At 42.2% G+C, this 15,231-nt stretch overlaps 1 protein-coding gene across 2 annotated transcripts in view; it reads left to right on the top strand.

Annotated features, from left to right (window-relative positions):
- Nucleotides 1-15,231, top strand: part of LOC117362562 (interleukin-5 receptor subunit alpha-like) — a 74,821-nt gene that overhangs the window by 46,345 nt on the left and 13,245 nt on the right. For both annotated transcript variants that reach the window (XM_033949118.1, XM_033949117.1), the window contains exons 7-8: nt 5,466-5,614; nt 9,577-9,724. In XM_033949118.1, the coding sequence (XP_033805009.1) occupies nt 5,466-5,614; nt 9,577-9,724 (297 nt within the window). The remainder of the gene's footprint in view (nt 1-5,465; nt 5,615-9,576; nt 9,725-15,231) is intronic.

Raw genomic sequence — 15,231 nt, 5'->3', positions numbered from 1 at the left:
AGTTTGAAGAATCTGTCCCTCTCTACTCTCTCTATGCCCCTTATGATCTTATAAGTCTCTATCATATCCCCTCTAAGTCTCCTCTTCTCCAGGGAAAAAAGACCCAGTTTCTCCAATCTCTCAGCGTATGAAAGGTTTTCCATCCCTTTTATCAGTCGTGTCGCTCTTCTCTGAACCCTCTCAAGTAACGCCATATCCTTCTTAAGGTACGGCGACCAATATTGGACGCAGTATTCCAGATGCGGGCGCATCATCGCCTGATACAGCGGCAGTATAACTTCTTTCGTCCTGGTTGTAATACCCTTCTTGATTATACCTAGCATTCAATTCGCTCTCTTAGCAGCCGCTGCGCACTGTGCTGTCGGCTTCATTGATGTGTGCACCATTACCCCCAAGTCCCTCTCTTGGATACTCTCATTCAATAGCATCCCTCCCAGGGTATAGTTGTACCTCGGGTTTCTGCTTCCCACATGCAATACTTTACATTTCTCAACGTTGAACTTCATTTGCCATCTTGTCGCCCATTCTTTTAGTTTGTTCAAGTCTCTTTGCAATTCCTTGCAGTCCTCTTTAGACCGAGCTCCCCTAAATAGTTTGGTGTCGTTCGCAAATTTTATTCGTCCCTGCTTCTAGATCATTTATAAATATATTAAATAGCAGCGGCCCGAGCACCGAGCCCTGCGGAACACCACTCGTGACCCTCCTCCAGTTCAAATAGTTGCCCTTCACCCCTACCCTCTGTTTCCTACCCGCCAACCAGTTTCTGATCCATCTATGTACCTCTCCATCCACCCCATGGTTCTTCAGTTTCCGGAGTAGTCTATCGATACCGGAAGATTGGGATAAATAAATATCCAGGCAACGCCGAGTGATCAGTTAGTATAAAATAAATAATAAAAATAAAAGAAGAAGAGAACTTGAACCATTGCTGTCACAATTAGAACTAGCTTGGCAGTTAACAGTGCAATGCCAGTTAGTAAGAGGCCTATATTCATAGGGTTACCAGACGTCCAGAAAAACCCGGACATGTCCTCTTTTTAGAGGACTGTCTGGGTGCCCGGATGGACTTTCTAAACCCCAGTAGTTTGTCCAGGTTTTGGAAAGCCCCGACCTCCCAGCCTCGTCTGGAGAGCCACTGAGCATGAGCAGATGATGTCACATGCATCCGCGCATGCTCAGAGGTCTTGCAGACGTGGCTTGGAGGTCGAAAAAGAAAGATGTGGCTTTGTGGGTGCAGGACTTGAGGCAAAATAGGGCGGAGATGGAGGCGGAATGGGGTGGGGGTAGAGGCAGAACAGGGGGACAGAATGGGGCAGGGCCATGTGTCTAGGTTTCTCCAAGGACAAATCTGGTAATCCTATATATTCATCAATTTTAGCCTTATCTGCTGACACTATGTCTGGAGCCAGGAAAACGCACCACGAGTCATAGGTATGGGTCATGAGTTAAAGGCGTCATGTGTCACAAAAGAAGATCCAAAGTCAGCTCTGATTGGAAGTGGAATTGCTCAAGCTAGCAAGTGCAGACAGATATCCAGTGGCGTACCAAGGGGGGAGTGGGAGGTCTGCCCCGGGTGCAGCCTTAGGGGGGTGCACAGCCGGACAGGTCCGGAAAATTCCTGGGCTGCGATGGCATTTAGCGGCATCGGCGCCCCCCCTGCGATGGCACTCAGTGGCATCGGCGCCCCCCCTGTCCCGCGACAGCACTCAAGTTCGGCCTCCTTCTCCCGGCATCAGCAGAACTTCAGATTGGCAACAGGTGCTCAGTCAAAAGCTTCCCCTGACTGAACTGCCTGGGCGGAAACAGGAAGCTGAGTCAAGGGAAGCTTTTGACTGAGCATCTGTTGCCGATCTGAAGTTCTGCTGATGCCGGGAGGAGGCCGAACTTGAGTGCTGTCGCGGGGAAGGGGGGGGCGATGCCACTCAGTGCCTTCGCGGAGGGGGGGGCACCTATGATGCTCAGTGCCGTTGCGGGGGGGGGGGGGGAGAGCCTTACCGATCTTGTTGCCAAAATTGGAAAGGTGAGGCACATGATGGGGGAAAAGTATTGAGTTAGGGAAATACTGGAGGGGGTGAGGGAAAGAGGTGGCGAGCTGTAGGTAGACAGTAAAAAAGGAAATTGATGAGAGGGTAGTAAGAACGTAATCTAGATGGATGCAGAAAATAAATTGAAAAGGAAAATGAGGGAAGAAAGGGATTGCAGAAGAGAGGTGTGGGAGAGGGAAGGAGAGGAGAGAGATGCCAGACCAATGGGGGTGAAAGGAGAGATGGAAGGGGGAGGCATACAGTTTCTGGAAGGGGCATAGAAGGAGAGAAGATGCCATATAGGGGCAGAGAGATGGCAGACAGTGGATGGAAGGAAGAGAGTAACAAGAAGATGAGGAAAGCAGAAACCAGAGAAGACAAAGGTAGAACAAAAATTTTCTATTTATTTTTTGCTTTAGGAGACATGTGTCACTGTTTCTGTGGTATTGCATTGTATGCAGAGTCCAGCTTCATGCTGGTTCAATTTAACCTTTGTCTATGTATTTCTATTTTATCCCCCCTTTTACAAAACTGTGGAGCGTTTTTTAGTGCCAGCCGTGGTAGTAGCAGCTCTGATGCTCAGAATTCTATGAGCGTCAGAGCTGTTACCACCGTGGCTAAAATCCACACTACAGTTTTGTAAAAGAGGGAGGGGTTAGTTTGTGATGACATATTCCATATTAGGCAAAGGTATTTTCTGTGTTCTGTGTGTTTGAAAGACATGGTTTTCTGTTAGGATTGACGGTGTACAATTGATCTGTACTAGTCTGGCTTGTTTAGTTTTACAATGGGTGTATTGATGTACTGCTCACTGCATATGTAAGATGCTGCCTTTTCCTAGGTACTCATGTGTGACATGTGGTTTGTTACTAAAAATCATGTTATTCTTACAGATGGGGGGGGTGTCAAAAAATGATGGGCCCCGGCTGTTACATATGCTACGTACGCCACTGCAGATATCTAAATAAAATCATTAAATCTGATGTTGTAGCTAACCCTGGAGGCTTGAACTTATCAAATTGCAAGACCACAAGCCAATAAGCATGAGTCAGCTTGCTTCCTAAATATGATAGAAACATAGAAATGTTGAAACATGATGGCAGATAAATGGCCTATCTAATCTGCCCATCTGCACTAACCATTCTCTCTTCCTCTTTCTAAGAGATCTCACGTGCCTATCCCATGCCTTCTTCAATTCAATTCTTCTCCATCACTTCCTCTGGGAGACTGTTCCACACATCTACCACCCTTTCTGCCCATCTGTAGTGACCATTATCTCTTCCTCTCTCTAAGAGATCCCACGTGCCCATCCCAGGCTTTCTTCAATTCAGACACAGTCTCCGTCTCCACCACCTCTACCACCATTTTTGTAAAAAAGTATTAGCTTAGATTACTCCGGAGCCTCTTAACTTCATCCTATGCCCTCTCAGTTTTGTTGCTTCAGTATGCAAGTATAACCCTCCCCCCTTGAAATACGCACGCATATTTACACCTGTTCTGAAACATCACAGATGTTCTGCCAGTGTTAAGCACATCAGCATGCATTTTCTTAAAAAAAAACCCCAAAATAACCCAACCCTGAAAATGCTATCAACAATCTGTTTCAATTCAACAAAATATTAAAACTCTCTTTATTAATACATTTTTCAATAGAATCATTGATAAAGAATTTAAATGTCCAGGTGAACTGAATCAGATTCATAGATCTTTGTAAAACAGTGATTAGATTCACAACATTTTTTGTGTTTTGTTTTGCATTGTACTGTATAACACACACATATATGTTACAAGGCCTGTGCTCATTCCTGATATAAGTATACACAGAAAAGCTCTGCATACTTTTATAAGCATATAAAAAGATGGTTCATAGACAACGGTGCGAAAGACAAAGGCGCGCACCGACAACTGAGCGCAAGACGGAGGCACACGCCGAAGAAAATTACAGTTTTTAGGGGCACCGACGGGGGGTTTTGTTGGGGAGCCCCCCCCAGTTTACTTAATAGACATCGCGCCGGCGTTATGGGGGCTTTGGGGGGTTGTAACCCTCCACATTTTACTGTAAACTTAACTTTTTCCCTAAAAACAGGGAAAAAGTTAAGTAAAGTCCCCCACGTCCTCCCGTCAGTAATTTTGTGCGGCGTGCGCCTCCGCACTGCGCTCAATTGTCTGGGCGCGCCTTTGTCCCGGCGCGCTTTTGACCTGACACCTAAAAAGATAACCTAAATGTTCCTGCACGTAAAATGCTGTTTTACTCACAGATGCGGCTTATAAAGTCAGTGGCATAGCAGGGTGAGAGGCGCATGGGGCAATGGTGCCCCTCCCCTGCCCTTGTCTCTGCCCCCCCCCACTCCTTCCCCAACCCACCTGCCGTGCAAGCGACCCCCCTTCCCTCTAGTTCACTGCTGCGACCAACAACTTCAATGTCCTCCTTGCGACCGTGTCCTCTTCCTCTGACGTCACATCCCATGTGCGGCACCTGGAAGTGATGTCAGTGGGAGCAGACGCAGTCGCGAGGAGCACGCTGAAGTTGTTACTCATGGCGGCAAACTAGAGATACAGGAGGAAAGGGGAGCATGCAATGGGGGGAGGGTAGGAAAGAGAAGAGGCGCGGTGGAGAGGAGCATGGGTGCCGGTGCCTCCACCATGATGGTGCCCGGGGCAGACCGCACCCCCCCCCCCCCCCTTCTTACTATGCCACTATATAAAGTTACTCCCTAAGAAGGTAATTCTTTAAGTAGGTGCCTCCTTTTAGGTGCTGTGATGTTTGGAAGTGAGAGCGTACGCTAGAAAGACACTTGGGTGCCAAACTTTGTTGACGTGCCTTATACTTATGCACCCGCAGTTACATCAGCCACGAATCTGGTGTAACTGCAGGTACCTAAATGCGGCAAAGGTGCACCTAACTTACCTTATTCTGGGCTCCTTTTACTAAACCGTGGGCTCAATGTGCCCTTACTTGGGTCTTTCTGGTACGCTATGAGCATTTAGCGCTCTGGGCCGTGGTAGAAACCTCTACGGTGCCTTTAGTAAAAGAGGGCCTAAATTGAAGCTTTCAAAATCTGACATGGGCCATTTCATTGTTCTGTAAATATTTTACTTTGGTGTGTGTGTGTGGGGGGGGCAAATAGGACTAAAATGCTGAAAAAGCTGGATAGACATTAGCTAGATTGTGAGCTCACCAGGGCAGGCAGGGAAAAATGCTTGAATACCTGAATAAACTCATATAAACCGTTCTGAGCTCTCCTGGGAGAACGGTGTAGAAAATGGAATAAATAAAATAAATTAGACTTTACAGAAAATAAAGAGTTTTAAAAAATATATATTCTTATGCTTTCCAGTGACAGACCGTTCCTCGGAGGGACGACAGTTTACATTACTCATATGCTAGCAATGAAAAATCAGTGCTGATCTGCAAATCAAATATTTTCAAATTCCTTTCAGAAAGGCTAAATCCTCCTGTAAATATCACTTTGAGTCATGATCAACAAGACGTCACAGTGGAATGGGAAAAACCAGATACCAATTATCCTGCATGTGACGAATGCTTTAGATATCACATCTACGTTAATGATGTCAACAAGAATGAGAAGGTATTGTAAGAGAATAATCGTTCACATTCTTTAAATCATTTGTTTTCAAGGATCTTTTGTGTGCACCTGTATCTATACTACAGTATAGATATAGTACTCAACCTATAGATACAGTACTCAACCTATGTTTAGCATACAGTACTGTAAAAGTTTCTTAACAAGGACCCCTTGTCTCAAGTTTCAAGTTTTATTAGGATTTTATATACCGCCTATCAAGGTTATCTAAGCGGTTTTTTACAATCAGGTACTCAAGCATTTTCCCTGTCTGTCCCGGTGGGCTCACAATCTATCTAACGTACCTGGGGCTATGGAGGATTAAGTGACTTGCCCAGGGTCACAAGGAGCAGCGCGGGGTTTGAACCCACAACCCCAGGGTGCTGAGGCTGTAGATCCAACCACTGCACCACACACTCCTCCCACACACTCTCAATCACAATACAGACAATTTTGAAAAACATTTGCTTTGTAACCATAATACTTCAAAGTTTGTACTAAAAACACATTCCCCTTATTGTCTCATATGATCTTATAGTTGTTAACTTCAACACTGATAAATAAAGCATGTATGACATATGGTAGGTGGAGGAACATTATACTTATGATTGGAAATAGGATCATAAGGTCTCGTATAGCTTGCGGCTATTGCAGTGCCCACTCCAGGCATTACTAGAAACAATTAATAATAATAATTAATAATAATAATAATTTTATTTTTTATATACCGCCAAAGCCATAGTAGTTCGAGGCGGTTTACAACAAGAAGAGCTGGACAGTCAGTGAAGGAAAATAACAATGGAGATTTTGGATACAGCGAAGAAAAAAATAACAGTGCGGATTTTGGTTACATAAAGTCACAATGTGGGGAAACAAGAAAATGTGAAAAGGAGTACAGTAGAGGGTTTAAGGGTTCTTGGTTCTAAGGCAACTTCAATTAGTACAAAATACCGCAATAAAAATCATGACGAATCCCAAGAAATACGATCGTGTAATGCCGCTTTTGAGAAATGCTCATTGGTTGCCAATCCCTTACTGTATTTCCTATAAAATTGTCCTTTTTATCTTTTGAGATTTGTCAAACTCAGTTTCCTATCTTTTTAGACAGATTGTTAATTCCAGTGTCAGATCAAAACCACGGAAGACAAAGGCGCGTGCCGACAACTGAGCGCAGCGCAGAGGCGCGCACCGAAGAAAATAACTGTTTTTAGGGGCTCCAACAGGGGTGTGTGGGGGGAAACCCCCCCACTTTACTTTATACAGATCGCACCGCGTTGTAGGGGCGTTGTGGGGGGTTTGAGGGGTTGTAACCCCACATTTTACTGAAAACTTCATTTTTTCCCTAAAAACAGGGAAAAAATTAAGTTTACAGTATAATGAGGGGGGTTACAACCCCCCAAACCACCCACAACACTGCCGCGATTTGTATTAAGTAAAGTGGAGGGGCTCCCCAACAAAACCCACCGTCGGAGCCCCTAAAAACTGTCATTTTCTTCAGCACGCGCCTCCATCTTGCGCTCAGTTGTCGGTGCGCGCCTTTGTCTTCCGCGGTTTTGTCTATGAACCGTTAATTCCCCATTCCACCATCAGAGCACTTTGTTTGAGAGTCAATAATCTCTCAGAACCCTCATGAAAAATCATCAGCACTAGGTGTAATGAGATCTTTTCAATCACCGCGCAACAGCTTTGGAACTCGCTCCCAAATTATCTTAGAGAGGAACCCATACTAGGAAAAATTTAAGAGTTCCTTGAAAACTTTTCTCTTTAAGGATGCATTTGAAACTTAAATCCACTAGCCCTATCCTGTCTAAACAAGCGATCCGTTAATCCCTCAATTTCTTTAAACTCAAGCTTAATTCAGAAAAAACTAAATTTTTCCTTGCAAGTCCAAATGATAGCATTGCAGACAAGAAACTTCAAATCAATAAGCAGCATTTTGATATAGTCACCTCAATTAAGATCTTAGGGGTGACGGTAGATCGCTATTTAACCTTAGAAGATCATTCCGATCTCATGATTAAAAAAATGCTTTGTGATCCTCTGGAAATTGCAAACTGTTAAAAAATATTTTGATTTTGTTTCTTTTAGATTATTAGTCCAATCTTTAATTCTATCTGCTCTTTATCATTGCAATATTATCTACTAGCAACCTACAAGAAAACATTAAATCGCATTCGAGTAATACAGAATACGGAGGTGCGTTTGATCTTTGGGTTAAAAAAATATGATCATGTGAGCCCTTTTTATCAGCAGCTACGTTGGTTGCCATTTGAAGCGCGAATTCTCTTTAAATTCGGCTCTACTTGTTTTAAAGCTCTTTTTGGTCTGGCTCCAGGATACCTTATCCTCCCAATTTAAATTATATAAGTCGAACAAAAATACTCATAATGTTTTCATGTTTATGTTTCCATCTGTTAAGGCTTGATGCTATAAAAGATTTTTAGGCAAGACTTTCGCTTTCCAGTTAGGAAAAATGAATTCCTGGTTAAGTCCTTTGATTTCCCAAACTCAATCATATCATGCCTTTAGAAAGTTATTGAAAACGTATTTGTTTGATAAGTTTGTATCATGTTCATTTTCTTGATTCTGTTTAACATGTATGCTTCATGGATTGTACAGTCCTTCTTGATTGTTAACTGCCCGGAACTTATGGTTGGGCAGTATACAAGAATAAAGTTTATTATTATTATTATTCAATTTTCCTAACAAATTTTTCTAGACATGTCCCCATCCCATCGTTTTTTTTCCTTTATTGTGAACTTTTCTTTATACCATTGTAGTTCTTCCCCTCTTTCCCCTTTGGTCCTTTTAGTTGTTGTCCAAAGATCGTCTTGTTTGTATTTCTGATTGTTTTGCACCCTCTATTTTTATTATTATGTACAGTGCTTAGAAAATTTTTATAAGCGTTTTTATCAAATTTTAAATAAACTTGAAACTAGAGTAATCCAAATCTTATAATCATTTGTTTCTCACATCACTTAGGGCTCCTTTTATTAAGGTGTGCTAGCGTTTTTAGCGCATGCACAAGATTGGCGTGTGCCATAGTGCGTGCTAGCTGAAAAATTACCGCCTGATTAAAAGGAGCCCTTAGTCACATAGCAAAAATGAAAAATTCAAATTTCAATATTCTAAAGCCCCAAATTGTTCAGAATAAATTGATACAAAACAAATTCCCAATGCGTGGGGTGATACTACAGCGCTGGGCTCATGTTGCTTATGATCCCCTTCTTAAAGAATGCTCATCTCCCAAACCCTTCTGGCACCTACCACTAGTGAAGGGAACAGATATGAGCCTCAGATCTGATTTGGGCACTGATTATAAAGGATGCTAAAATCCCAAGTCCAGCATTTACCCTTCTAGGAGCTTGAAGGTAAACCAGACTAGGACTTTGGCACCCTTTATCACCAGCACCCTGGACCAGTGCCTCACCTGATCCATAAGTTGAGCCGGCCCTGTCCAAATGGATTCTTATCAATGCTTGATGGAAAGAAAAGCTCATGTTCCTGAGTGTTAATGCAACTCATGTCTGGTGCAGCTTCTGGACCCTTTGAGACCAATGCCTTTAACACCTCCCATGGAATATTCAGGTCAAATTCATCTCACAGTGGTCAACGCCTTTAAATTTATTGTCCAATGCAGGCCAAATATTAGGCGTATGACTTTTGCATTGTACTGCAGAGCATGCCCACCAAAAAGTATTAGTATTAAAACTATTTTCCAATGAAATGCTTATTTCTGATCTGAAGAAGAAGGGGTTACCTTCGAAAGCTAATCATAAAATACTTTAAGCTAATCCAATAAAAATATATTACTTTATTTCCTTTTTTTTGTTTTATTTCTATATATTACCAATGAACTATAGAAACCACTAATTCTAGTTATTGTAGAAAAACTGATGTAATAAAGCTGCTAATGTAATATGTACATGTAATAAATATTATCAATATGTTTCTTTATAATTTTGCAGATAAATGTTACAGTGAAAGACCGAACTTCATACCAAATTTCTGGTTTAAATCTGGAAAGGGTGCACACTTTGAAAATGAGAGCACGCCTAGAAAAGGTTATTGACAAAAGTTATGAGTGGGGTGAATGGAGCCCACCAGTTGAATTTGGTAATATCTGAATGCTGCGAATTTTAACATCTCAGTGTACTCTGGCTAAACCCTACAAGTGTAATATCCTGAATGGCTGGTGGGGGAAGGGCTTCACAATGATGTATGGACATTTCATTAGTGAGACACTTCATCATGCAACAGGTCATGCGCACTGAGGGTGAGTGGTGCCCCTCCCCTGCCCTCTTCTCTGTCACCTTCCCCCCCCCCCCCCGCTGTTTCCTGCCCCCCCCCCCCACTGCTATGTGCATGCCCCCTTCCCCTGTACCTCTTTAATTTTCCCAGCCTGAGCAGCATCACGAACTTGCTGCCCGCATCTTGTTGGTTCTCCCTCTGATGTCACTTCCTAGGTGCGGGACCCAGAAGTGACATTAGAGAGAGCAGACACTGACACGTGGGCAGCAAGTTCATGATGCTGCTTGTGCTTGGAAAATTAAAGAGGTACATGGGAATTGAAGGGGGCACATGCAGGGGATGGGAAGGACGGGGATAGAGAAGAGGACGGGTGCCAACGCCCCCACCTTACTACACCACTGGAGACAGTTCATCACATCGCACTTCGTTGCCTCCATAGACATGGTATTTTTTCTTGTGCGTTTCTTATGGGTTCTTTTCTGCCCCAGACAGTGTTGCATTTTTTTCTCACATGTTCGATATGGGCACCCTTTCTGATCAATAGAAAATCTTATACAAGACTAATAGTGCTCAACAACAAATTTTATATACAGTATAATCAAACTTTTCATTGTTTTAAATAAAATTCTATGCAATTTTTGATAAGTAAAAAGGGCTTAACAACATGAGAGGAATGCAGAACTGCCTAAGCATACTAGAATGTCATTTGCATTATACAGGCTTACAACATCCTTAACTCTGTCTTAGATATAAACATATTTATTTTATTATATCCTAAGTGGTTTACATTCCGGTACTTTTCTATATTCCCCTATCTGTCCCGGTGGGCTCAAACTCTATCTAGTGTACCTGGGGCAATGAGGGGATTAAGTGACTTGCCCAGAGTCACAAGGAGCAGCGAGGGATTTGAACCCACAGCCTCAGGGTGCTGAGGCTGTAGCTCTAACCCCTGTGCCACACACTCCCACATAGAAACATGATGGCAGATAAAGGCCAAATGACCCATCCAATCTATCCATCCTCATCAGCCACTATCTCCTCCTCTCCCTAAGAAATCCCAAGTGCTTTGCCCATGCTTTCTTGAATGGACCAGGTGAAACAAAAAAAATCTTCTAGCAAAAACATGGTACGATTCTCTTGAATCTTCTCCTTCCTCTTCACTGACTTAAGTGACTAGGTAGTTATTTCTCTCTTTCCTTCTGGTTCCTTTTCTCTTGGGATCTTTAATACACATCCATGATCCCCCTCCTCCTTCATGGAACTCTGAAGAACATAAGTCTTCTTTGGATACTCTATCCCCTCTCCCAGGCACCTTCTAGCACAGTGATGCCCTCACTTTGGAGTCCAGATGCTCTCTTTTAGGCCTAGCTATCCACCACGAGGGTGAGGACTCCTCATAGGATTTCCCTCTCTTAGCCTGGTCTAGTTACTCCTCATTGAAGGATTCAGGTAGTCCTCTCTGAGTTCTGGCTATATCTCAATAGACTGAGAAAGAAAAAGAGACTAGTAACCCCTTCTCACCAGGTATTAACTTACCTAGGGCACATTCCCTTTTGCATTCATCCATGATGCTCCTACAAGCATACAGATCCTGTGAGGCATCAGATAGCACACAAAGGTCTCAGGGGAAACAGACTTGTCAATGACACTAGTGAGGAATGGGTATTGGGACAATAGGCAGTGCTCAAGGACCCACAGCAATAGGAGGCCCAATCTTCACTAGCCTCTATCTTGTTTAATTACATTTGAGAAGTGAGTAGGGGGCTTATATCCCTTTTTAACTGGGGCCTGCCAGTCTACCCCTGCTAGTGGGAGAGGGGGAATGGCAACCTCTCCTACACAAGCACTGTTACCTGTTAAGTGGTTTTTATTTCGAACAACACATTCCCAAGGTGCCTTTTTGTTCTTGCTCTGTAGATGTACAATCATCTTAAAACACATGCAATAAATGCTATTATAATGCTGATTCGAATTTGCTGGCTATATATATAAATATATATACATGTATATATATGTATATACATATATTACAGGTCTAAAAATCCAAATGCCAGAATTCAGACACTTGAAAATTGTGACATCTGGACCGTCTAAGAATCCAGACTTAGAAGTGCTGCACACCTTCTCCCTCCCTCCCCCCCTCCACACCCCCAATGCACGATTCGGTGTCTCGCTCTTCCCGTAGCTCTCTCTCAGTCCCTCCCCCACTTGTGTGCATTTTTAGAAACAAGCACATTTTCTTTCATTCAACACCAGTGCCAGTGTTACTCAAAGGCTGCCTGAAGCCTTCACTGGGCTTTTCCCTTTGAGCCATCCTGCCCTGCCCCTTCTGAAGCAATGTCCTGTTTTCTAAAGGGTGGGAGTGGGAGGGATCAGAGGGAGGGAGAAATGTCATATTATGTTCAGGGAGGAGGGAAGATGAGTGGGCATAGCCACTTGATTGGGGGCCACTGAGCTCAAGACCCTCTTCTTTGATCTCAGAAGGGGATGTAGAGATTTTGCAGTGTGCAGGGGGAGGGCATAGCAGTATCTGGATGGGGAAGAAACCACTGAAAAAGATGTCAAATTGGGGGGTGGGGGAGAGACAGAGAGAAATACTGGATAGGGGGAAGAGAGACAAACTTGCCTGTTCATCTTTATTTTTCCTTAAATTTGCATTTTAAAACTACTTCCTCAGAATCTAGATAATCCCATAAAACTGTACCGACCTAATCCCCTTGCAGTCTGGATTTTTGGACTTGTATTGTAGTGCTTCTCTACAAATAATGTATATGTTGCCTTATCATTTAGTCAATATTCAGCTGCAGCAGTGAGCATATGTTTTAAATACCAGCTGCAACTTTTTAAAGAATACATATATTCAGTATCGCTGACAAAGTCAGTAAATATCTACATTTATATCTACGCTTTCAACAGAAAAATGTACAAAGTTTGTTTTCTGTATGACTGTCAAAACTTGACCAATTTCCAATACAATTTGGGATGCATCTTCCTGAATAATAATAATAATAATAACTTTATTTTTGTATACCGCCATACCCCGAAGAGTTCTAGGCGGTTCACATTAGTTAGACAGAGATTACAAGTGGTTACATATCAAATTGATCATAGAGTTGCAAACAGCAAGGAGAGAAGTAGGAGGGAGAGGAGGGATACGGGGGGGGGGGAGGGGAGTAGATCAGAACGGGGGAGGATTGAAAAGAGGCATTAAGGGTCTTGGTCTCGGAATAGGCGAGTTTTGAGTAATTTTCTAAAGTCGAGGTAGTTGTAGGCCTTGAGGACCATTTGGGCTAGCCAAGGGTTTAGTTTGGCGGCTTGGAAGGCGTAGGTTTTATCAAGGAATTTTTTTGAGTGACAGTTTTAGGGAGGGGAAGGCGAAGAGTTGAATTTTTCAGGAGTTCTTATAGTTGTGGTTAAGGGTGAAGTGAGGGGTGATGTAGCTTGGGGATAAACCAAATATTGTTTTGTAGCAAAAACAGGCGAATTTGAATATGATTCTAGTGGGAGCCAGTGGAGTTTGTGGTAGAAAGGGGTGATAATGTCCCATTTTTTCACGTCAAATAAGAATAAATTTGCAATAAACCTGCACTCATGCTAGGCACTGCCTACTGATTATGCCGTTTTGCTTTAACCATAAACAGTCACCATGGTTTTCAGGCGGGAGGATCTGATCCTTATTAAAAAGTTGTATCTGGAGCAAGTGTTTCCAGAAACGAGGTGGAAGAAGATAAGTATAAAATATGTTTTTGAAGAATTTGCAAGAAACGGGCCCTACTGATCACCAGTCAGGAAGTGGCAGGGCCTGATCAGTTCCCATTGAAGAAAACACTGGAACAGTTGAAAAACCAGATAGTGAAGTGATGTTGTTTAGGTGAGGTGATCGGCGTGAATGTAGGCTTATTATATATCTAATCAGGATGATATATTCCAAAGTTTATTGAGTAAAATGGTGTAGTAGCTGTGTTAGTCTACTTTTAAAGGTAATTCATATAAATAACATAAATAAAATTAGGTGATACCTTTTTAATTGATCTAAATACATTTTTGATTAGCTTTTGCAGGTAACCCTTCTTCTTCAGATCACTTATGTTCATATCCCTAGATTCCGAATAAGGCACAAATATTTGGGCGTAGATCCCAGATACATGTGTAGATTAGTCAATTAAGTGCAATCTGGTGTTAATAAGCACTTAATTGGCAGTAATTAGGAGTTACACATGTATTTGCCCTACATATATAAAATGTGTACCTAAATTTCATAGCACACAACTCAAAAGGAGATGTGGCCATGGGAGGGGCATGGGCAGGTCATAGAGGTTTCCAGAAATTAGGTGCCATATTATAGAATACCTGCATTTGCGTTGGGCGTGAGCATTTACATCAGCTTTTGCCAGGCATCGGTGCAAGCACCCAAAGTTGGGCACAGAGGACCAGATTTTATTTTAAAAAACCACACACACCTAAAAGTTAGGCACATAGATTGGCATGCCGCCTAATTATTTAAAAAGTTTAATCGGTGCCAATGACAAGCAATTAGTACTTTATAAATGGCTTAAATTAAAATTAATTGGATGGTAGACGCCTAAGCCAAGGCGCCTACCAGAATACAGGCATAGTTAGGAAGCAGAACATGATTGTGTTTGGCATGGACTTAGGTGGCGCTATTTAGGCTAAGAAAACCCTGGCATAAATAGGGTGCACCTAAAGATGCCTACTGGCACCTAGGTCCACTCTATGCACCGCTAGGTGTAATTCTGTAAATGGCGCCTCACTTAAGATTGACATTCTGGTGGGCTAGTTTATGTCTAATATATAAATATGAGAAAATGAACACTGATTTGTTAGGGAATATAAAAAACTGTAAATTAATATGGGCCCCATTGATGTCTTTTGTAGAATTATTATAACTAAGATTTTTGTTGTTAGAAAAATGCACGTCCAGGGAGGGAGGGGGAGGAATATAAGCTTATTTTATTATTTTTAAGGATGGTAATGGGGGGAAGGGTGATATTTTTGAGGTTTGATAAGTAAGTCTGATTGATTATAAATGTGTAATTTAGGTTTAAAATATGTATAATGTATTTCTGAAACTATGATAAAATTTTATAGTTACTTTAATGATAAAATTAGGCTGGGAGGGGGGGAGGGTAATGATCTGTATGAATCTTCTAAAATTTTAAGTGATGTCTAAAGTGTTAAATGTTTAATCTATTCTGTTTCCACTTATTGAAAGTGTTTTAAAATGAATAAAGATTATTTAAAAAAAAAAAAAAGATTGGACATGCGATGTGAACTGCATTGCTCGGTGCCTATATTTTAGGCACAGTTTATAGAACTGGGGCCAGTGCGCTCTTTTCAGAGCACTATCTTGT

This window comes from Geotrypetes seraphini, chromosome 6 (genome assembly GCF_902459505.1).
Source record: "Geotrypetes seraphini chromosome 6, aGeoSer1.1, whole genome shotgun sequence".
NCBI lineage: Eukaryota > Metazoa > Chordata > Amphibia > Gymnophiona > Dermophiidae > Geotrypetes > Geotrypetes seraphini.
Note: the sequence above shows the minus strand (reverse complement) of the source record. Positions and strands in the feature narration are given on the sequence as shown.